The sequence below is a fragment of the Lemur catta genome, chromosome 19 (genome assembly GCF_020740605.2).
Source record: "Lemur catta isolate mLemCat1 chromosome 19, mLemCat1.pri, whole genome shotgun sequence".
NCBI lineage: Eukaryota > Metazoa > Chordata > Mammalia > Primates > Lemuridae > Lemur > Lemur catta.
In genome coordinates, this window is record NC_059146.1 from 33,410,116 (window position 1) to 33,433,413 (window position 23,298).

General features: G+C 48.1%; 1 protein-coding gene and 1 long non-coding RNA gene across 2 annotated transcripts; both read left to right on the forward strand.

The window, feature by feature from the left end:
• Positions 1-13,474: 13,474 nt before the first annotated feature.
• Positions 13,475-14,816, forward strand: LOC123624268. The gene is made up of 3 exons (XR_006730098.1): positions 13,475-13,570; positions 13,777-13,913; positions 14,615-14,816. It is a non-coding gene; the product is annotated as an uncharacterized LOC123624268 (long non-coding RNA).
• Positions 14,817-20,312: 5,496 nt separating this feature from the next.
• CEBPA (CCAAT enhancer binding protein alpha) lies at positions 20,313-22,944 on the forward strand. Its single transcript, XM_045531898.1, has one exon. It carries the CDS (start codon positions 20,508-20,510, stop codon positions 21,531-21,533), a length of 1,026 nt encoding a protein of 341 aa, XP_045387854.1. The 5' UTR covers positions 20,313-20,507; the 3' UTR covers positions 21,534-22,944.
• The last annotated feature ends 354 nt before the right edge of the window (positions 22,945-23,298 follow it).

Below are 23,298 nucleotides of genomic sequence, written 5' to 3' on the forward strand. Positions count from 1 at the left end.
CAGGGAGCAACAGCAAAGAATATAAAATAAGATGGTAGTCAGATACTCACAAATTAAGACAATCTTTTTTATATACAAATTTAAGGGGTACAAGTGCAATTTTGTTACATGGATATATTGCGTAATGATGAAGTCTGGGCTTTTAGTGTAACCATCACCTCAATAGTATATATTATGCCCATTAAGTAATTTTTCATCCCTTATCCCCCTCTCACCTTCCCGCCCTTCTGAGTCTCCAGTGTCTGTTATTCCACACTCTATGTCCATCTGTACTCACTGTTTAGTTCTCATTTTTAAGTGAGAACACGTGGTATTTGACTTTCTGTTTCTGAGTTATTTCACTTAGCATAACGGCATCCAGTTTCATCCCTGTTGCTGCCCAAGACATGATTTCATTCTTTTTTATGGCTGAATAGTATTCCATTGTGTGTACACACCACATTTGCTTTATCTAATCATCCACTGATGGACACTTAGGTTGATTCCATATCTTTGCTATTATGAATAGTGCTGCAATAAACATACAAGTACAGGTATATTTTGATAAACTGATTATATTTCTTTTGGGTATAATCCCAGTAGTGGGATTGCTAGACTGAATGGAAGTTCTATTTTTAGTCCTTTGAGAAATCTCCATACTGTTTTCCACAGGAATTGCACTAATTTATATTTCCACCAACAGTGTATAAGCATTCTCTTTTCTCCACATCCTCACCAACATCTGTCATTTTTTGATGTTTTCATAATAGCCATTCTGACTGGTGTAAGATGATATCTCATTGTGGTTTTAATTTGCATTTCTCTCATGATTAGTGATGTTGAGCATTTTTTCATATGTTTGTTGGCCATTTGTATGTCTTCTTTTGAAAAAAGTCTATTCTTGTCCTTTACTCACTTTTTAATAAAGTTATTTCGTTTTTGTTGTGGTTGAGTTATTTGAGTTCCTTGTAAATTCTGCATATTAGTCCCTTGTTGGATGCATAGTTTGCAAATATTTTCTCCCCTCTGGGCAGGGGTGGGGTGGAGGGGGTGGTGCCTTCAATGTGCATGTAAGGAACCCACTGCTAAGCTGCGTGGGCTAGGGAATGACCCCTCCGAGGGGCATGCTCTGGCAACAGTGGGTAACAGATAAACTGCCTTCTAGTGTGCCTGGGTCCTGTAGCCTGTAGCAGGACTAGCATAGCCTCCTGTCAAAGGCAGGCACTGTTATCAGATGATGTGGATTTGGATCCTAGTTCCACAACTTCTTTTTTTCTTTTTTTAATTAAAAATTTTTTTTAATTCTGGTAAAATATACATAACATAAAATTTACCATCTTAACTATTTTTTTTTTGAGACAGAGTCTTGCTCTGTTGCCCAAGCTAGAGTGCAGTGGCATCATCATAGCTCACTGCAACCTCAAACTCCTGGGCTCAAGCAATCATCCTGCCTCAGCCTCCCAAGTAGCTGGGACTATAGGCGCGCTCCATGACACCCGAGGAATTTTTTCCACTTTTAGTGGAGATGGGGTCTCACTGTTCTCAGGCTGGTCTCAAACTCCTGAGCTCAAGCAATCCTCCCGCCTCAGCCTCCCAGAGTGCTAGGATTACAGGCATGAGCCACCGTGTCTGACCCTCATCTTAACCATTTTTAAGAGTATGGTTTAATAGTATTAAGTACATTCATATTGCTGTGCAACCAATCTCCAGAACTCTTTTCATCTTGCAAAACTGAAACTGTATCCACTGAACAAGAACTCCTCACTACCTCCTCCCCCCAGCCCCTGGCAATCACCATAGTACTTTCTGTCTCTGAAGCTTGACTACTCTACCACCTCTTATTGGTGGAATATACAATATTTGTGTTTTTGCCATCAGCTTATTTCATTTATCATAATGTCCTCAGGTTCATCCATACTGTAGCATGTGCCAGAATTCCCTTCCCTTTTAAGGCTGAATAATATTCCATTGCATGGATGTACCACATTTCATTCATTCATTTGTCCGTTGCTGTACACATGAGTTGCTTTCACTTTTTGGCTATTGTGAATAATGCTACTCTGAACAAGGTTGCACAAATACCTTTTTGAGACTCTGCTTCCAACTCTTTCGGGTATATGCTCAGAAGCGAAATAGCTGGATCATATGAGAACTCTATTTTTAAAGTTTTGAGGAACTGCCATGCTGTTGGGGCCGCATCGTTTTACATTTCCACCAGCAATAGACGAGTGTTCCAGTTTCTCCACATCTTCCCCAGCGCTTGTTATTTTCCTTTTTAAAATTAGAATAGGCATCCTAGTAGATGAGCTTGGCTATTTTAACACTCCCACGGGATTTGGAAAGTGGACATCTCTGCAATGCAATCTGTAAGTGGCAGAGAATGCTGGAAGGAGCCATCGCTGGTGGTAGCATAGCCACAGAGACGTTGAAGAGGTCCCCGTGGGGAAGGTCACAGGCCAGCTAGGGCCAGAGAGCCCAAAAGAGCCAGTGAGAGCCATGGGTGCCCAGATGGGGGAAGTACAGTCCAGCCACACCCAGAAAACCATGCTTAGCGGGCCGCTTTCTACCACAAGGATGTAGAAAAGGCTGGCGGGGCACAAAGAGGAACCGAAGCTATTAAAAGAACGGAGGAATCGGTCCATGGCAAAAGACTAAAGCTCCACGGGGTAGTTTGGGTCATCTGTGTCTACTAATTACAAGTATATGATGGACAAAACCAGTGAGGAATTATATTTTAAAGAAAGAGACTATCTTAAGCAGGGAAAATATACTAGCAATATCACAAAGACTTTTAAAAAAGAAGCATCTGGGTTCACTATTAGACCAAAAAATATTAGTATAAAGCTGTACAAAATGAGGAATAGTTTTACCAGAAAGTGAGGAAGTACTATTTTTAAAATCTCTGCTGAAAGTGTTTCATCTTATTGCAGGGAAAGTTCAATCTTTCTACAGATCAATCAAGGAAGAGAAGAATGTTCAGTCTCTGACTTCTTTGAATTAAAAAAAAATTGTCATTCAAAGTGAATATTTCACTCTTCCCAATCGATTTCAGAAAACTATCAAAATCAAACTCAGCATGTCTGAAAACAAATTCATATTCTTCCTCCCATCCCACAACACCTCTTTAAAAAATCCCACAGACCCCATGGCCTTTGGAATAACCCTCACTTCCTGCCCCTCTCCTCACTTACCGGTCTGGTGGTCTCTTCTCAAAGGCTCTTTAAAATTTGATACATAATAATTGTATGTATTTGGGGGGTACATGTGATATTTTAATACATGTATACAATGTGTAATGATCAAATTGGGGTATTTATATCTGTAACCTCAAACATTTATCATTTCTTTGGGTGGGGGAATATTTCACACCTTCTCTTCTAGGTGTTTTGAAATACATAAATTATTGTTAACTACAATCACCTTACTGTGCTGTTGAACACTAGAACTTCTTCCTTCCATCTAACTGTGAGTTTGTACCAATTATCCAACCTCTCTTCACCCCCCACCCCACCTTCCCTGTCTCTGGTAACCAATCGACTCTCTGTCTGTGTGAGATCAGCTTTTTCAGCTCCCACACATGGATGAGAACATGTGATATTTGTTTTTCTGTTCCTGGCTTGCTTCATGTAGCATAATGACCTCCAGTTCCATCCATGTTCCTGCAAATGACAAGATTTCATTCTTTTTCATGGCTGAATAGTATTCCCTTGTGTATGCATACTTGCTTCAGTGTCCTGAAGCCTTCTCCCTAGGTTTCCTTCTAATGGTTTTATAGTTTCCAGTCTTACTTAAGTCCTTAATCCATTTTGAGTTGATTTTCGGATATGGCGAGAGATAGGGGTCTAGTTTCTTTCTCTTGCCTGCGGCTATCTGAGCTGCGTTTTGAGACTGCCTGTCCCTACATTCTCTGCTAGCCCAACCTGATTCTGGTCCAGCCTTATCTATGGTGTGGCAGCAAGTCCCTCAGGCACAGAGCCTCATCTCCAGTCTCCATCCTCACCCCTCCCCTTCCACACCCCATCTCCAGTCCTCCCAACACCCCTCTCCACTGCTCTACAACTGATCTGGCCCCAAACACACGCACAACCCCCAGTTTTCTGAAGAGTAGCCTGGAAAACCTTAAAATGACCTTCAAAGTAAATTGACCCCAACCCCACAAGTACCACCACTTCCAGGACTTACCATCCAAGCTTTTACAAAGTTACATTCTTGGCAAAACAACAATACAATGCAAGGCAAAAATTCCCCGCAGCCTGGGTGACAGAGTGACAACCTGTCTTTGAAAAAAAAAGAGAGAAAGAAAGAAAAATTTTGGAATGCCAAAGGTAAAGAGAAAATCCTGCAAGACAGAGACAGAGAAAACCAAGTTCTACACGAGGGAATGAGAATCGCGTTAGCATCCTTGCTGGCAACGCTGGATGCTACGAGACAGTGGATCACCATATAGGGAGTTTCCTGAAAAATTTACTAGAAGACAAATTCAAGCAAGTCAGAAGATGAATCCATGAGAAAGATAAATGATACTAAAAACAGTGACGAGCAAAAAAAAAAAAATGGGGTAGGGGTGAGCACTTATGATTAAGTATTAATCATTGTTGGCTGTTTTTTCAAGGTAATCTGAAACTAAAGTTCAGAAGATGTAAACATGAGAGATCAAGAAGAGTTGGAGGAGAGAGGAAATCTTACTAAGTTCTCTGTCTTGTTCAGGGGAGGAAACAGACACTGAGTACTTCTAGATATTGAGAGAAAAACGTGTGTTAAAAAGGTAATCACGGCCGGGCGAGGTAGCTCACGCCTGTAATCCTAACACTCTAGGAGACCGAGGTGGGAGGATCGCTTGAGGCCAGGAGTTTGAGGTTGCTGTGAGCTATGCTGATGCCACTGCACTGTATGAAATGTAATCATAATCTTAGAAGAATAGAAGATGTATAAATTCCATACACTCTAACTCCCGGAGGGAAACAAATAGAACAAAAAAAATTCTATTCATTCAAAGAAAGTAAAAGATTTTTTAAATGAAAAAAAGACAAAAAAGAAGTATTTCTATTTAGAAATAAAAATAGAAAACCTAAAATAGGATGGTATGAACCGTTTCAAACATATCTCATTGAGGGGAGTGGAAGAGTGAGTTACTAGAAAAGCATAATAAAATTTCTGCACAAGATTGTCTTTTTTCACCCCAATTGGAAAGTACTGAGGAACACCTCTCAAGTTCTCTGTATTAACAAATATACCAGTTACTATGGCTGCATAATAAATTACCCCAAAACTTAGTGGCATAAAACTACCATTTATTTTGCTCATGGATACTACGGATCAGGAATTGAGACAGAGTACAAGGGAGATGTTCTGCTTTAGCCCCACGATGTTTGAGGCCTTAGTTGGAAGACTCAAGAGCCGGGAGTTGGAATCATCTGCGGGCTGGTTCATTCATGCGTCTGGTAGCCAATGTTGGCTGCTGGCCGGGGCCTCGTTTCCTCCCCCTGTGGACTGAGGCTGGGCCTCTCCGTGTGGCCTGGGCTTCCTCACAACATGGTGGCTGGGTTCCAAGGGCCAGCGTTCCAATAAACATGTGCCAGCTGGAAGCTGAAAGTCACACAGCATCAGAGCCACGTTCTGTTTGTTAGAAGTGAGTCACTAAAGCCAGCTAGTAATCAAGGGGAGGGGAATCAGTCTCCAGCTTTTGTGAGTGAAGTGGCAAAGAACTCGTGGACGTATTTTAAAGCCATCATAATAACAAAGTGGAATCCTTTTTGGTAAAATGTAAAATGTACTATATAAACAAATTTTAAAGCTTTAATTCTACAACAAGACATGATGATACACTAAACAAAGATGATACATGGTTAAGACTGACTTTTAAACAATATCAGTCTTAGTGATGTGTCATCAGCACACTCTTTGTTAATTTCCTCAAGATTCCTTTATTTCGGCTCTCAGATCAGGTAAATACATCAGAACTACAATCAAGAAAATCAGCTATTTGCTGTTTACAAGAGATGGGCAAAACAAAATAAAAATAAAGCCTCTGAAATAAAAGCACATAAAAAATATACCAGGTCTCCTAAGAAAATCATTTAGGGAATTTCATATTCCTTAACCTTACAGGTAACCAGGAAAACAGAAGCTAAAACAACAATGAGATACCAAACAAACAAGATTTAACAGTGTTAATAATGTCTATTGTTTGCATGAGTGTAGGGAAAGGTGTGCACAGTCACTATTGCTGGGTGTGTAAAATTGTATAAACCCTGTCTTCAGAACAATTTGCAGTATCTGCTAAATTTTAAACCCCATAACCTCTGACCCAACAATTTTACTACTAGGTACTCAGCCTACATACACCTTTGCTATACAATACTATGCAGTATTTTTAAAACAGAGGAAGATCTGTATATATTTAATTATATGGAAGGATCTTGAAAACACAATGTTAAGTGAAAAAAGCAAGCAACAGAACAAAACCTATAGCCCAAACCCTTTTATTTTTAAAGTTACGAAAGTAAATCATGTATCTACATCTTGTTTACTTATGTTTGTACCTATACATCACAAAAAAATGTGAAGATTTGAATTAAACTAATGATTAAACTAACTTCCTCTCAGGACCGCAGTAGGATTAGAAGTTTGGGATGAGGAGGTAATTAAACACTTTCTTCCTCTATGCCCTGCTATTAATACTTTAAATTTCTTAAAAATAATATATATATATAAGCTTATAATTTAAAAATTAAAAATAAAATGAACTTCCTTTTCTTGTTTTATAAATATTTTGGTACCATCTTTATTGAGATATAATTCCCATACCATACAGTTCACCCATGTAAAGTGTACAGTGTAATGATTTTTAGTATATTCACAGAGTTGTGCAGCCACGACCATAATCAATTTGAGAACATTTTCTTCACTCTCACGAAAAGCCCTGTGCCCTTTAGCTATCACCCGCCCCCACAATCTTTGTCTTCTCCCAGCCCTAATCACTAATCTACTTACCATCTCTGCAGATTGGCCTATTCAGGACATTTCCTATAAATGTACACATAGAATATGTCATCTTTTGTTACTGGCTTTTGTCCCTTTGCATAATATTTTCAAGGTCCATTAGTGTGGTAGCATCTGTCAGTATTTTATTCCTTCTTATGGCCAAGGAATATTCCATTGTGTGGATAAACCACATTTGGTTTATTCATTCAGCAGTTGGTGAGCGTTCAGTTTGGTTCTGGCTTTTGGCTATTGTAAATAATGCTACCGTAAACATTCGTGTACAAAATCTTATGAGGACACGTTTTCATTTCTCTTGCATATACGTAGGCATGAATCACTGGGTCAAATGATAGCCCTGTTTAACTTTTTGAGAAACTTCCAGACTGTTCTCCAAAGTGGCTGCACCGTTTTACATTCCCAGCTTTTTTTATTGTAGCCATCATAGTGGGTGTGAAGTGAGTACCTCATCATGTTTATTTCCCTGATGATTAATGATGTTGAGCATCTTTTCATGTGTTTATTGGTCATTTGTATAACTTCTTTGGAAAAATGTTTATTCACATCCTTTGCCCATTTTTTAATTGGGTTAATTTTATTGTTGAGTTGTATGAGTTCTTTATATATTCTGGATACCAGTCCCTTATCAGATACGTGATGTGCACATATTTTCTCCCACTAAGTGAATCTTTTTGCTTTCATTTGAAAGTGTCGTTTGAAGCACAAACATTTTTCATTCTGATTAAGTCCAATTCTATTGCTTGGGCTTTTGGTGTCATCTCTAAGAAACCATTTTGCCTAATCCAAGATCATGAAGATTTACCCCTATGTTTTTTTCTAAGAATTTTGTAGTTTTTGCTGTTACTTTTAGGTCTTTGATCCATTTTGAGTTATTTTTGTATATGGTGCAAAGTAGAGGCTCAATTTCATTGTTTTGCATATAGACATCCAGTTGTCCCAGCACCATTTGTTGAAGAGGGGATGCTTTCCCCTTGGCACCTTGTTGAAAATCAATTTACCATCAATATAGGGATTTATGTCTGGACTCTAATTCTATTCTACTGATGTCTAACTTCACGCCGGTCCTGCACTGTCTTGATTACTTTTGCTTTGTAGTAAGTTTTGAAATCAGGAAGCATAAGTCTTCCAAACATTGTTCTTCTTTTTGAGATTGTTTTGGCTAGTCTAAGTCCCTTGAGCTTCATATAAATTTTAGGATCAGCAGTGTGCCAATTTTTATAAAGAAGCCGATTGAGATTCTGATATGGATTGCATTGAATAAAATGAACTTTTAAGATGGTAGATATTATGTTATTATTTTATGGGAAATGGGAGTAAACTATCATTTCACGAAGTGATTTCGTGAGACTGAACTTGTGGGAGTTAATAGATGTCAGCGTCTGTCATCATCTAGATCCCAGAATTGCAAAATTCTCATTTTGCTTCCTATGTACCTTTCAAAACCACATTTCCTTCTTCTCCATCTCTGCTCTACTTTCCTGGTTTAGGTCCCCAGCACTTCAAGGAGAAGTCAATGCCTGGCTACACAGCTTCAAAGGACAGGCTGACTCTCTTGTTAGGGGCTAATGCAGCTGTTGACATTAAGTTGAAGCCACTGCTCATTTACCATGCTAAAAATTTTAGGGCCCTTAAGAATTATGCTAAATCTATTCTGCCTGTGCTCTATGAATGGAACAACAAAGCCTGGATGACAGCACATCTGTTTTCATCATGGTTTACTGAATATTTTAAGTCCACTGTTGAGACCTACTGCTCAGAAAAAGATCCCTTTGAAAATATTACTACCCACTGACAACTCACCTAGTCACCTAAGAGCTCTGATGGAGATGTACAAGGACATTGATGTTGTTTTCATGTCTGCTAACACAACCACCATTCTGCAGTCCACAGATCAAGGAGTAACTAAGTCTTATTATTTCAGAAATACGTTTCATAGGGCTAAAGCTGCCACACATAGTGATGTCTCTGATGGATCTAGACAAAATGAATTGAAAACCTCCAGAAGGATCCACCATTCTAGATACCATTAAGAAATTCATAATTCACGGGAGGAGGTCAAAATATCAATATTAACGGAAGTTTGGCAGAAGTTGATTCCACTTCTCATGGATGACTTTGAGGGGTTCAAGACTTCAGTGGAGGAAGTAACTGCAGATGTGGTGGAAATAGCAAGAGAACTAGAATTAGAAGTGGAGCCTGAAGTTGTGACTGAATTGCTGCAACCTCATGATCAAACTTGAACAGATGAGAACAAACTTCTCTAGATGAGGAAAAAAATGGTTAAAAGTAGATAGAATCTACTCCTGGTGAAGATGCTATGAACATTGTTGAAATGACAGCAAAGGATTTAAACTATATAAACATCGTTGATAAAACAGGCATGGTCTAAGAGGAGTGACTTCAATTTTCAAAGTTTTACTGTGGTTAAAATGCTATTAAACAGTGTTGCATGTTACAGAGAAATCTTTCATGCAAGCAAGAGTCCATTGATGCAGCAAACTTCATGGTTATCTTAAGAAATTGCCACAGCCACCCCGACCAGGAGCCATTAACATCAAGGCAAGACCCTCCAACGGCAAAAAAGATTATAACTTGCTGAAGACTCAGATGATTGTTAGCATTTTTTAGCAATGAAGTGTATTTTAAGTTATGTACATTATTTTTAAGACATATGCTATTGCACACTTAATAGACTACAGTATAAATATAACTTTTATATGCACTAGCAAACCCAACAATTCATGTGACTCCCTTTATTGTGCTATTCACTTTATTTTAGTTGTCTGGAACCAAACCCACACCATCTGTGGGGTATTCCTGTAGTTGGTTTTTAGATTTTGTCTAGAGTTGATAGTTGGATATATCGTTGGAATTTTCTTGGTTGATTCTAAAGGTGTGTGTGGCCAGAAAAATAAATGGCCATGAATCTCTGATCTAGTTGCTAAAGGGATTTTGATTTTTATCTCATTTAATAAGGATTTTTTTAATTCCCCATATTGGTCTTCTTTTGTTTCCTTGCTGGGAGAGCTAATCCTCAACATTTATCTAAGGGCTATTAATGGGTTATTTTATTTAATCCTCACAACAATTCTAGGAGGAAGAAGGCTGTATTATCACCATTTTACAGATGAGGAAACTGGGCAAGAGAGGCCAAGCCACTCGCCAAAGTCACTGTGCACGAGTGGCATTCAGACTGGCCGCTAACCCCACAGTCTGTTTTCTTTCTTAACCTGGTTATGAGAAATGGCTTGTAAAGAGGGCCGGGTGTGAAGACCAAGGCCATAGCTGGAGGGAGGAGGTAGCAGGAGTCATGTGCAACTTTGAACTTGGCCAGATGCTTGTTAGTCATCCACGTCAGAGGCTTCTCCCAGCTGGGCATAAAAAACAGAATCCAGTCCAATTAAACAGAAAAGAAAAGTAATAGAGAATGTTAGGAAGTTGGCTGCGTCTTGAGGAAGGCCAGAGAATCTGGTGTGGAGACTGCGCACCCAGTGACAGTGGCCACGGTGCCCCAGACCCTGGCTGTCTCTCGGCTGTCCTCGCCAAAATAGAATCCAGTGGTGCCTGCTCCTTCATGTCCTTTTCTCGTGTCCTGATGGCTCTCACTCGTGTGTGTGTTCTCAGAGCCTTTACTACAGTCCTCATCCCAGCTGTGAAGGAGGCTACGTGAGAGCCTCTCTGCCTTCCAGGGGGGACATGGGACTCCTAAGGTGGGACATCCCCACACACTGGAAGGTGCTTAAATGGCTCAGTCAATGTCCACCCAGGGTGCACACTCCCTGTCAGAGAGCTGTTGGGCAGATTCCATGGGGCCAGCTCGTCTTCTAATAATTGCCCCCAGAAAAGTAAGCGGCCAGAACAACCTCTTTTCATGCAACTGACTGGCAGTTTCCCTTGTTCGGAGACATGCTGAACTCTGTAAGGGGACACTTTTATAGGAGCATGAGTCATGCTGGTTTTCGTTTAACCGTTATTGCACCTTGACTAAGATAAAAAAAAAAAAAATGACTACATTTGGAACGTAAGCTGGATTTTCTAATCAATTATAATAAAAATTAGGTTCTAAAGATATGTTTATGGAAACTCATTTTGTTTAGTGTCACCTCTACTTCTTGGTCAAGTAGACAAAGATTCGTATCCGAGTTCCCCTGGTCCCCAGGAATCCGCGCTGGGATCTGGGCCGTGGGGGGTTATCTAGCCGAAAGGGAGTGTCTGGGGTGTGTGCTTTCCAAGTGACCTTTGGAATTTTGGCTGAAAATGGTAGACAGAGACGGACAAGACCAATAGGAGAGGTGGCATGGGACGCTCCTGCCCTGCCCACAGTCCCTCAACTGCTAAATCAACATGGGAAACTCAATTCCCTGTTTGGGAAAAATGGGCTCATGTTGTATCAAAGACTTTTACTGTCACTGACTGGTTTATATATTTTCTTGGGGCAACCAGTGAAAATAAAGTCCTTTTTAGGCTTTTATGGTCCATTTAGTTCCCTTCAACTCTATAAAACTAAACCCTCTTCTCATTATCCTAAGGCTAGTGTTTTCAGGGTATATACAGCAATCATATGCTTTGGAATTTTGGGAGCTCTCCCAATTCATTATTAATTATTGTTTAATTCTTTTATATATGTTAATGTGCAGTAAAAATTCATTACCCATTTGCAAGTCTCCCTGCTTAAGTGCCCTTCCTGAGCTATTCTAGATATGGATAAGCGTATATGCAGAACCTCTCATTTACATAAATCAAGCATATTTATACACATTTTCTGCACTGTGTGTGCACACACATACACATACACATATCTGTATATTCCTATTGTCTTTGGGATTGTGATTTCTTTTCATGCTGATTTGCAGAAGTTCTTTATGCATTAATAAATAAGCTTTTTACTTTTAAAATAAAGCTGACTTGTTAAATGTAGAATTGAATGTGAATTAATGCCTATAACTATGTATGATTCTTCATGTGAGAAATCTCACAAATCATTCTTCCAGCATGTTTCTAGATTGTTTATTTGGAAAATATGGTCATTGAAAAGCATTTTGAAGTTATTATAAAACAATGCAATCCATTAGTTTATTACACATTTGTAGAGCAAATTAAGTGACTCAAAAACATTTCATGGTTTATAAAACTATAGAAAATTATAAAACTATAAAGTTAAAGTATTTTATAGTTTATAAAACTATGAAGATGAGTATGTATAAAACTATAAAATAATACATACTCATCTGTTTAAAATGTCCAATACACATAAATACATAAATTAAAAAGTACAAGTTATCCCCCTTCCTGCAAAGGCAGAACCACTGTTAACAGTTTGGTGTGTAGTCCTCCTAACTTCTTTCTATACACACACAAATATACATCTAAAGTCCTTTTCTCCTGGAAAAGCGGAAGCTAATGCTGTTCTGCAGGTTGCCTTTGTTTCGGTTAGGATTTATCCTGACGTCAATTTGGTTTTTTAACCTGTAAGTTGACGGTGTGTTGCTACAGACCTTGGCAGGACCTGATACTGGCTTCCGCTGGGAAAAAATCTAGCCCCAACTAACATGCTAGCATAGATCTGGCCTTTTGAAATCCGTCACTTCAATGTCTCCACTTAGGAGACATTTTACACAGTGCTGAGGGGCTGAGACTTGGGGGAGTTAAGGGGGGCTGGATTAGGGCCTTCATGCAGCCAGCCCCTAAACACTCTTATTTTGATTTTTCAAAAGATTTGGTTTCCTATCTTACTTAGGATTTTTTTAAGAGATGCACCTTGAGGCATAAGTCCTTGGATCAGCAAGGAGGAGAAGTGGCAGGTGCACAGGAGTGGGCTCTGGGAGCAGTGGGGTCTGCAAGTCCACAGGCTGGCGCAGCCCCCACCTGCCCCACGGGCCTGCTGGGTGGCCGGGCCATTTTCCCTGGTGGAGCTGATGTCCAGCCATGTCCAAGGACTAAGTCTGTCTCTCCTGGGCACCTTCCCAGCAGTGCCCTACAGATAGGGGGTGCTCTGGAGCCATGGTGGAGGGAGTCTCTACTCACCAAGCCTTGTGTCCTGGCTGGACTGCATCTCCCCAGAGAAAGGAGTGCTTTTTCTTCCATGTGTCTTGCTCAGCCAAGCTCCTGGGGGCCGCATCTGCCCGCGGGGGACCTCTTTGGACTCAGCCCAACGGTGCTGGGCAGACTCTGCAGGCCCTGGCAGTCTTGCCTGGAACAGCTTCCATAGGCTGGGGATTGGGTCTGCCCTGGGGACCCCTGGCCCAGGGGGTCAGTTGGGTCTTCTCCTGTTATCTTTGGGGCCACCTCTGAGTAACTTCTGGGCTTTGGAACAAGCTCAGTTCTAGGAGGGCGGTTGGGTAGCAGTTTTCTTCAGTAGAATCCATTTTGCGTTCATTCAACAAATATTTGAGGCTTTCCCATAGGCCAAGGCCTGTAGCTCTGGAAATAGGCAGAACAGGACAGACAAGGTCCCTGGCTTTGCGGTGCTGGCATTCTAGCGGGGGAAGCCAGATAAGGAACAAGTGAAATAAGTAAACAAGACCATTTTTCAGAGAGCCCTACGAGGAAAACAGCGTGTCCCGTCCCGGGGACGAACCTCTCTGCGAAGGTGAGACTCAAATGTCAGCAAGGAGGGAGTCGTGCCAACCTGGGAAGAACATTCCAGGGAGCGAGGAGAGCAAAGTGCAATGCCCCGTGGCTGGGAGACGCGCTGCTGGCAGCGCGCGGTGGGGAGCCGCGGAGAGGCGTGGGAGCCCAGGGCTGACGGAGGCGGGGCCTGTGGCCAGGTGGATCCATCCGGGTTTTCTTCCACAGGCAACAAGTGGCCACAGGAGGGTTCGAGTGGGCAGGTGGCGTGATCTGAGTGCATGTTTAAAGGATAACTCAGGCCACTTCGTGGAGAGAGCTGGCGGGTTCAGGGAGGCCAGTCAGAGGCTGTCGCAGTGGCCCAGGTGAGAAAGCTGTGGCTGGAAGCAGAGTGTGGATGGTGGCATGGACAGAGGGGATGAATCCGGGACACCCATGTGGGGTTACTGCCAACTGCCATGTCCTCCAGCAGAGGCAGGGCCAGGAGCCACTAACAAGGCCAGGACCAGGGAGTCACCACTCTCCTGCTTGCACTGAGCGCTGGCCCGTCCGAGGCACTGGGGCCCTGCCTGGCGTACCTGTCGTGCCACCCTAGACTCAGGCAGGAGGGCCCCGGTGCTGGACCCCCACAGTAGAGGCCCCCACTCATGCCCTCTGGCTACTCTTCCCTGCTCAGGCCAAGGAATTTCCTGCTCCAGCAGCCGAGAACCAGCTGTCTGGGCCTACATGGGCCACTTCACTAGGGTGCACAAGGCCCAACGGTGACAAGCAGGAGGGTGTGGCAATTTTCACAGGGTATAGGCAGCATTTGAGCCCGGTGCTGGGAGTCTACACCTGCCTGCCTAAGGAGCCTGCAGGCAGGAGGAGGACCCACGGGAAGGGAAGGGGGTGGCCGGCTCTCCCCACCCCACTACGTTTCAGAGTCAAATTCTAAATTTAAATCTGGTCTTCTAGGACATTATGAAGATATATTTGTTAAGGCAGGAAGGTAAAACATATTTTATCTAACAGTATCTTAGTTTGATTGGTAACTTTCAATTTTCTTGTCTTTTTTTTTATCTTTCAGTGGCTTTTAATATTTAAACAGACAGTCTGGGGGCTGCCTTTTGTATTCTTGTCCTGGGTCCCACGGAAGCGAGGGGCGAGCCTGCCACCTCCACTGCTTGCTTGCTGCATGTTCCCCAAATGCTGGATGGGGAGTCTGGGGCCCCATCATTTATCAAAGGAGTGTCCCACCAAAATAGAATAGAAGGCTTTTCCCAATTTGCTAAAATAATAATAACAATAAGATGACAGAATTTTCTGAAATTTAAATTTTGACTCAATATTCTTTTTCTAGAATCTTTGGTGCCCGCTACTGCTTGTCTGTTAGCAGAGGCATGCAAATAAAATAAAGAAAAACAAGTGAAATCACACACATATTATATTCATAGTAGATGAGTATTAGAGAAAACTGGAAATGGCTGATTCTCGTGAATTCAACGGTGTGGATTTTGTATAGGCCTGAGTACCCATGCTTGTGAGTTTACACGGTATACAACCAATATAGTCATATTTCCTAATGGTCAAATGATTTCCAGCTTATGATGACAGACTTAATTATGCCTTGGAATGTTCTGCAGAGAGTACCATAATTTCTAGGTGCTTTCCCCTAGAAAACACTGAGAACCCTGGTCTAATACAATATCAGCCGTTCCATAACTATATGTTGAAATGAGTTGCTTAATATTCGAAGTTTCCGGGGAAAATAGAACCTCAAAAGTGTGCTTATATAGAGGCCAGAAGAGCCATGAATACAAGAAGCTCTTATTTACCAAGCGAGTATCTACACCATGCCAGGAACCGGCCTTGGCACATATAATTCTCCCTAATCCTTCCAGCATCCCTACAATTCTGTAAATTGTACCCAGTTCACAGAGGAGAAACCAGAGGTCCGGAGACATTCAGTAACTTGCCCAAGGTCACCCAGCTATCATATGATGAGGTAGGTATGTCAAGGGTCTGAAGAGTCCCCACGCCACTGGGCCTCCTGCTGAGATAGGATGTGTGATCTCACGGGTGATAATGGCTTCTCCAAGAGCTGGGAGTCTGTTGATAAGAAACTTTTGGTTAGACTTTGGTTAATTATCCATCGGGTTCCTATGCTGAACCTGTCAATACTGAAAGAGTAAAATGAATTAGTACAAAACTCATTCATGAACACATTTGTAATAAAAAGGAACTAGTTATTTTTGTTTTGTCTAATTTAAGGAAGATCTTTGAGAGTATTTTATTGAATCATTGAAACATTATTAGATCTACTATATTAGATACTCACGCCCCCCAGCCAGAGCTCAGCTGTGCCGGAAAATCCTAGTTCTGGTCTTTTATCTTATCTTAGTAGGTCCTGCCTTGGAATGACCAATCTTACATCCACACTTCAGCTTTAGATAAAGTTAGAAAACTAAATCAGAAGAGTTAGTTCCGTTTTTGCTCTTCAGACTTTTGTTGATTTTCAAGCTTATGCGTGCATTCTCTCGTGAGCATTGCACTACAAAGGCTGAACCGAAGTCAAATACCATTCCTAGGGCTCTGTCTTCTCAAAATGGTCAGAGCTGCAAATGACTCTGGAACCAGGCTTCACCCTGGCTTATCCAAATGTCAGGACAACACTTCCAGAGGCCTCCTGCCCACCCTCTCCCCACCTGGCCTGCCCACACCCTGGCCTGCCCTCCCCTCTCCATGGCCTCTGTTCTGAGCCGTGGGGTGCACAGGGTATGCCTATTGCCAGTCCTGTTGCTGCTTTTCTCCCGCATCAGACCATGCCCTTTCCCCCCGGTGGCAAAAGTTGGGCCCCAGGGAGCTGGCCACGTGGCAGAGCCTGGGTCCCTGCCCCATGGCTCCAGTTGCTGGCTCAGCACCTTGAGCCGGGGCGGGGGGGACTTGAGGACCTCCCTTGGTCCTCTCTGCAGGGACCCAAGCTGCCCTCAGTTAAGAAGGAAGAAGGATCTTAAGGGTAGTCAGAGAGGATTTACAAGCTTCTCTTATTACCAGCTTCGTATCACTTGAGTATCAACCACAGAGCCACCTCTCTCCCAGGTGATTCCTCCAGCCGGGTGCTGAGCGCCCATTCGGGCTATCAGGCTATCGGGCTGCACCTCCCTTACCCCTTGGCACCTCCCACGGAAAGTGGCTCCACCAGCCCTGGGGTCCCACCCTGACTCCTCAGCCAGTTCCTGCTCCAGGGCTTGGCCAGCTCCAGGGCACTTCCGCCTCCGGCTCCTAGATCTCCCCCTCACCTCTCAGCATCCGCCAGCCCATCCAGAGCCCCACTGCCTGCCCTGCAAACCGCTTCCTCCTCATCTCAAGCTACTCTCTCAGGCTGCAGAGGAAAAGCTGGAATATGGTAGGTGGATCTTGGCAGCTGCTCCACGGTTCTCCCCTCCAGCACCACAAAGCAAGCAGGCGGGTGTCCTGGGGTGAGTTTCTTGTGGCCTCCAAGGGTCTTGGAGAGGGGCCTCCATTTTTCTGGGCATTACCTATGTCAGGGCACGGTAACCCCAGCCAGAAGCCAGGCTTTCAGCCCTCAAGTCCTGACATCTTGTTCAAATATACCCTGCTCTCTCCCTTCACTCTGGGGCCTCAGGGCTCCGTTGTTTCCCACCTGGCCAACAGCCCCTCTCTGCCCCTGCTAGAGTAGCCTCTCAGGAAACCAAATCGGACAAGAAAGCTCTCCTGCTAAAAACTAGAGGTCAAAAGCCTGTAAGATAAGGGCTACTTCTTCACCTGGAGTAGCCTTGGCCATCAACCCAGCCCCGTCTGTGGGGCCAGCCTTATCTAGAGCCCTCCCCAGTTTGGCCCACACTCCAGCCAGTCAAACATCTCGTCCTTAGTTATTAGAGCACGCCATGTGTGCACAGCCTCGCCACCTTTGCACCTGCTGTTCCCTCCCCCTGGAAAGGCTTTCCTCCCTTGTCCTCTCAGCAAACTCCTGCTCGCTCAAGGCACAGCTCAAAGGTCCACTCCTGCGTGAAGCCCTCTCTCTCCCCCTGCTTTTGTCTGCTCAGGCTGCCAGGACAGAGTGCCACAGACTGGGGGCTTAAAGAATACACATTCATTTTTTGCAGTTCTGGAGGCTGGAAGTCTGAGGTCAAGGTGCCAGCATCGTCAGGTTCGGGTGAGGGCTGTCTTCCTGGCTTGCAGACAGCCACCTTCTCACTGTGTGCTCACAGGGCCTTCCTCTCCTGATAAGTCCATCAATCCTACCGAATTAGGACCCCACCCTTATGACCTCATTTAACCTTAATTTTTTCCTAAAAGCCCTATCTCCAAATACAGTCACATGGGGGTTGGGGTTTCAACATAGGAATTTTGGAGGAACACAATTCAGTCCATTGCACCTCCCCGAAGCTGATCTCTACCTCCTCCAGAGCCCCAGGCCCCACCTCGTTCAGGGCAGGATGCCCCTTTATCACAGCACAGCCGTCCTCTATCATCATTGTGTCTCCTAACACATTTGATGAATGAATGGATGAAGTCCCACCCCCCACGCCCCCTTTCTGCCTCTCCGCCTCTGGGAAGAGGCCCTTCCTCCCAGCAGACTGCGTGATGACTTCTCTGTTTCCCGCACTGTGCTCCGGGCTCCAAGAGGCAGGAGCCACTTGTCACTCATCCCTGAGCACTCAGTCCCTTGCACAGGGCAAGCCTGGGTGGGTGGAGTGCAGCTCTGCAGAAAGAAGACCTGTGCCCTGGGGTGAGAGCCCCCTGGGCTGGGAGCCCCACTCTCCCCGCCTCTCTGGCTCATCAGGCCCTTCCTGGGCAAGGCCTTGTTTCCTCGCTGCAGTTCCTTCCACCCATAAGAGGCCAAGTTCCTCTCCCTGCACAGGCCAACAGCAACTCTGCGGATGAAGCCACCCATCACCTTCCTCCCTGCCTCTGTACCTGCCAGGAACAGGGCATTTTCAACAGCATTTCTTTGTTCCTACACTGGGAAAAACCGTCATGTTTAGCACTGCAGAGAAAATGAAAATCCCTCTGGGTGTTTCTGGATTTCTCTCCAGGTCTCCCGCCACAGGTGCGTGGTGCATTAATGGGTCCCGCATCCGAATCCGAGAGCAGCTCCTGGGCCCACGTCAGGTTATTTATTTATCGTATCTGGTTTTCACTCCCTCAGTCCAAAAGCATCAAGCTAAAAATATCTTGTTTATGAGCTCTGGACTGAAAATGAAGCAGTTGGGTTATTAATCATTGGGAATATGTTGAATAGGAACCTGATTAAAGCACAGTACGCATTCCCCAGATGAAGCCGCTGCTCTGCCGCGACCGCAGTGGAAGCTCGGGCCTCCTCCGCGGTATTTTTAGCTGCTCCTCCATGAGGGTTCCTGGGAGGGTCGTGGCGCCTTGCCAGGCTTAGGAAGGCCGCTGTCGGTGTGGGGGTCTTGACCTGCGCGGCCCAGGGATCCTCGCAGGCGAGTGCACGTCCAGCTAGCACCGGGGGTAGAGGCGGGAGCGACGTAGGAGCCCACCAGGCCTCATGGGGCCCAGTTGCCATCCTTCGCCACCCCCCACCCCCACTCCACCTCCGCCGCCAGGATTTCGGCGGAGAACGCGAGGGACGCCACGTGGCTGGGAGACGCTCGGTAGCAAGCTCCTTCCACCCGCGGCGGTGGGAGCACATGCCGTGCTGCGCCCCGCGGGCACCCGGGTCTGGCCGCCCCGGCCCCCAGGATCGCGGGGACCCGGCGCCCCGCGAACCGCCCAGCAGAGTGCTCCCCGTGGACGCCCGGACCTGGAGCCCCGGCCCCTCGACACTGTCGCTCCCGCCGGCGGCGCCCACCTGAATGGGGAGTCGGGGGAGAAAGCGGCGGCTTCAGGCTTCGTGGACTGCGGCCCCACTGCAGGATCCCGGTTCGGAGTCAAGTTCGCCTGCGCCCTCCGCGCGCCCTCCCGTGAGCGCGCCTGTGTCCCGCGCAGCTGGTCCGGGAGCCCGCCAGTCCCGCGGGGAGACAGTGGCGGCTCCACGCGAGGTGGCAGCGCTGGCCCCACGCTCCAGGCAACCCTCGCGCTCTAGCCGGAGAAGTAATTAAAAAGAAAGTTTCCAGCCCGCGCGGATCAACCGGGTCCTCCAGGCTCCCGGGCCGCGGCCGCCTCCCCGCGGGGTCCTAGCGCCCTGCTCCGCGGAAGCCTGGGGGACCCTGGAGGACCCCGAGGCAGAGCGGGCAGAGGTGCTTCTGCACGGAATCGGGGGGGGGCGCCTGGAGATCGCAGAGAGAAGACGCAGAGTCATCGCGCTCCGGGCCTGTCCACGCGCGGTGTGCGCGGGGTCACGCGTCGCAAACAGTCCCCCCCACCCCCGACCGACCGCCGCTCTGCGCCGCAGCCTCTCAGAGCCGCGGGGCCCGGGCAGGCCCGGTTCTCGCTTTTAAAGCGAGTCCGGGCCACAGTAGCTCAACAACCGAGACTCGCCCTCCACCACCCCTGCGCGGCCTCTGGATGCTCCCGGGCTCCCCAGCTGGAAGTGGGTGGTTTGAGGAGGGGGCCCCGCCACCGACCACGTGTGCGCGGGGGCGACAGCCTGGCCGGGGGAGGAGCTCTGAGCGACCGCCACGGCCCAGCCGGCCGCGCAGGAGGCAGCAGGCGTTCCCCGCGGCCTGACGGGCTAGCGCTGCGCTCCGGCCCCGCTTGCCACCCCCCCTGCAGGGGCGGGCGCTAAGACCCGGGAGGCGCCGCCCGCCGTCGCCCGTGGTCAGAGCGGGTTCGGGCTCTAGGGGGCGACGGCCGCCCGGTATAAAAGCGGGGCCCGCGCGGGCCCGGCCATTCGCGACCCGGAGCTGCGCGGGCGCGAGCGAGCCGGGCTCCGGCGGGCGGTGGCAGCAGCGGCCCCCGCGCAGGCTGGAGGCCGCCGAGGCTCGCCATGCCGGGAGGGCTGTAGCTCCCCATGGAGTCGGCCGACTTCTACGAGGCGGAGCCGCGGCCCCCCGATGAGCAGCCACCTCCCGAGCGCCCCGCACGCGCCCGGCAGCGCCGCCTTCGGCTTTCCGCGGGGCGCGGGCTCCGCGCACCCTCCCGCGCCACCTGCCGCCCCGGAGCCCCTGGGTGGCATCTGCGAACACGAGACGTCCATTGACATCAGCGCCTACATCGACCCGGCCGCCTTCAACGACGAGTTCCTGGCCGACCTGTTCCAGCACAGCCGGCAGCAGGAGAAGGCCAAGGTGGCCGCGGGCCCCGCGGGCGGCAGCGGCGGCGACTTCGACTATCCGGGCGCCCCCGCGGGCCCCGGCGGCGCCGTCATGCCCGGGGGGACGCACGGCCCGGCTCCCGGCTACGGCTGCGCGGCGGCCGGCTACCTGGACGGCAGGCTGGAGCCGCTGTACGAGCGCGTCGGGGCGCCGGCGCTGCGGCCGCTGGTGATCAAGCAGGAGCCCCGCGAGGACGACGAAGCCAAGCAGCTGGCGCTGGCCGGCCTCTTCCCCTACCAGCCGCCGCCGCCGCCGCCGCCGCCGTCGCACGCGCACCCGCCGCCCGCGCACCTGGCCGCCCCTCACCTGCAGTTCCAGATCGCGCACTGCGGCCAGACCACCATGCACCTGCAGCCCGGCCACCCCACGCCGCCGCCCACGCCCGTGCCCAGCCCGCACCCAGCGCCCGCGCTCGGCGCCGCCGGCCTGCCCGGCCCGGGCGGCGCGCTCAAGGGGCTGGCCCCGGCGCACCCCGACCTGCGCGCGGGCGGCGGCGGAGCCGGCAAGGCCAAGAAGTCGGTGGATAAGAACAGCAACGAGTACCGGGTGCGGCGTGAGCGCAACAACATCGCGGTGCGCAAGAGCCGCGACAAGGCCAAGCAGCGCAACGTGGAGACGCAGCAGAAGGTGCTGGAGCTGACCAGTGACAATGACCGCCTGCGCAAGCGGGTGGAACAGCTGAGCCGCGAACTGGACACGCTGAGGGGCATCTTCCGTCAGCTGCCAGAGAGCTCCTTGGTCAAGGCCATGGGCAACTGCGCGTGAGGCGCGCGGCTGCGGGACCGCCCTCGGCCAGCCCCTGGCGTGGACCCGGGGAGTGGTTTCGGGTCGCCGGATCCCGAGGCTGCCCGGGCCATGCAAGCCAGGACTAGGAGATTCCGGTGCCGCCTGAACCCCTGGCCTGCTCCGCGAGTCCCCTCCCTTCCTCCGCGCCAGACTCGGTGCGTCTAAGATGAGGGGGTCCAGCAGGGGTTTCTCCCGAGCCGGGGGAAACTGGGAAACCAGGGCTGAGCTGGGAGCCCAGCGACTCTAGTATTACAGAATAACCGTGTGCCTTGGAAATGCAAACTCACTGCTCTGATTCCTACCGAGTAGGGGGAGCAAATATGTGCCTTGTCATTTTATCTGGAGGTTTCCTGCCTCTTTCTCAAGGCCGCAGCAGGCCCCCAGGAGAGAAGGAGGGGTGCGGGCCCAGGGCAGGAGGAGGTTCAGGGAGCTGAGATCTGGGCGAGCCAGCTGCTCCTCGGCCCCCACTTTTAGAGGGGCCGAAACGTAAGAACTTGGGGCTTCAAACGTAAGGTTGTCCCCCTAGTTTGCATGAAGGCTCCCTAGTTCCTTGCCTCTCCCACCTCCCCCTGCCTCCAGCCTGCAACAGAGGAGGCTTCTCTGGGCAGAACTCAGCGAATGGGGGTCACCAGGTGACCAGTGGGAGCTCCTCACCTCCAGTCAGACCAGAAAGCTAGGTCATGGGTTAGCTCTACGGACCGGTGTTCTAGGGGACTGTGGCGCCCAGTGGGAGAGGGGAACCCAGAGATCTGGTCTTGGGACAAAGCGGGGTGAAGGGACACAGCCATCCGCCTTGTCTGTACTGTATGTCCCCAGCATTGCCATACAAACATGAAGCACAATCAGTCCATCCCGGAGGGACCGGAGTTATGACAAGCTTTCCAAATATTTTGCTTTATCAGCCGATATCAACACTTGTATCTGCCCTCTCTGTGTCCCAGCGGTGCCTTGTGCAATGTGAATGTGCACGTCTATGCTAAACCACCATTTTATTTGGTTTTTGTTTTGTTTTGGTTTTGCTCAGATACTTGCCAAAGTGAGACTCGTTGCCAGCAGCTGGGGGAAGGGGCTGAGGCTCTCTTGCCCTCTGGTTCTGGGATTGCTTTTGATCCCAGGGGGACCAAGAAGGTGAGGTGGGCTTCCCCCTTCCCCTCCGCTTTCCCTGGCCGCGGCTGTGGGTCTGAACTCCCTCCAGCCTGGGCTGCCCACAGGCTTGTCCCCCCGGAGAGGCCCTGGCTCCTGGTCTGGAAGGGAGGTGGCCTCCGGCCAACGCATCACTGGAGCTGGGAACAGGGAAGGATGGCTTGGTTCTCTTCATCTGGGGAGAACATAGAGTCTCATACTAGATATTTTATGTATTATATCTATAATATAAACATATCAAAGTAAATGTTGGTGTCTTTTTAAAACCAGAAAGAAGCTACTTCCAAGATTTTCTGCGGGCCAGGTCACATTTGTAAATAATTGCAGCATTTTCCCTGGCCGGGATCCTGACTTTCATTAGCGCTCCATGCGTCCTGAGCCCCTGTTCACTTTAAGGGGGTTACTTACTTCCCCCAGCAAGACAAATAAATAGCAGGAGGACCAGGCTCCAAGCCCAGAAGGCCCAGAGCCTGAAGAGGAGTCTCCTGGTCCGGGGAGGGGGATTTGGAGGGGTCTGGGAGTGGTGTGGCCGCTCATCTGCCCCAGGGAGCCCTCTGCCCAGCAGCCCCAGGCTAAAGAGGCCCTTTGGCCACACTTACTC

Bases quoted from the DNA above. Each gene is read 5' to 3' on its own strand.
- CEBPA (XM_045531898.1), top strand. From the start codon at position 20,508: ATGAGCAGCCACCTCCCGAGCGCCCCGCACGCGCCCGGCAGCGCCGCC.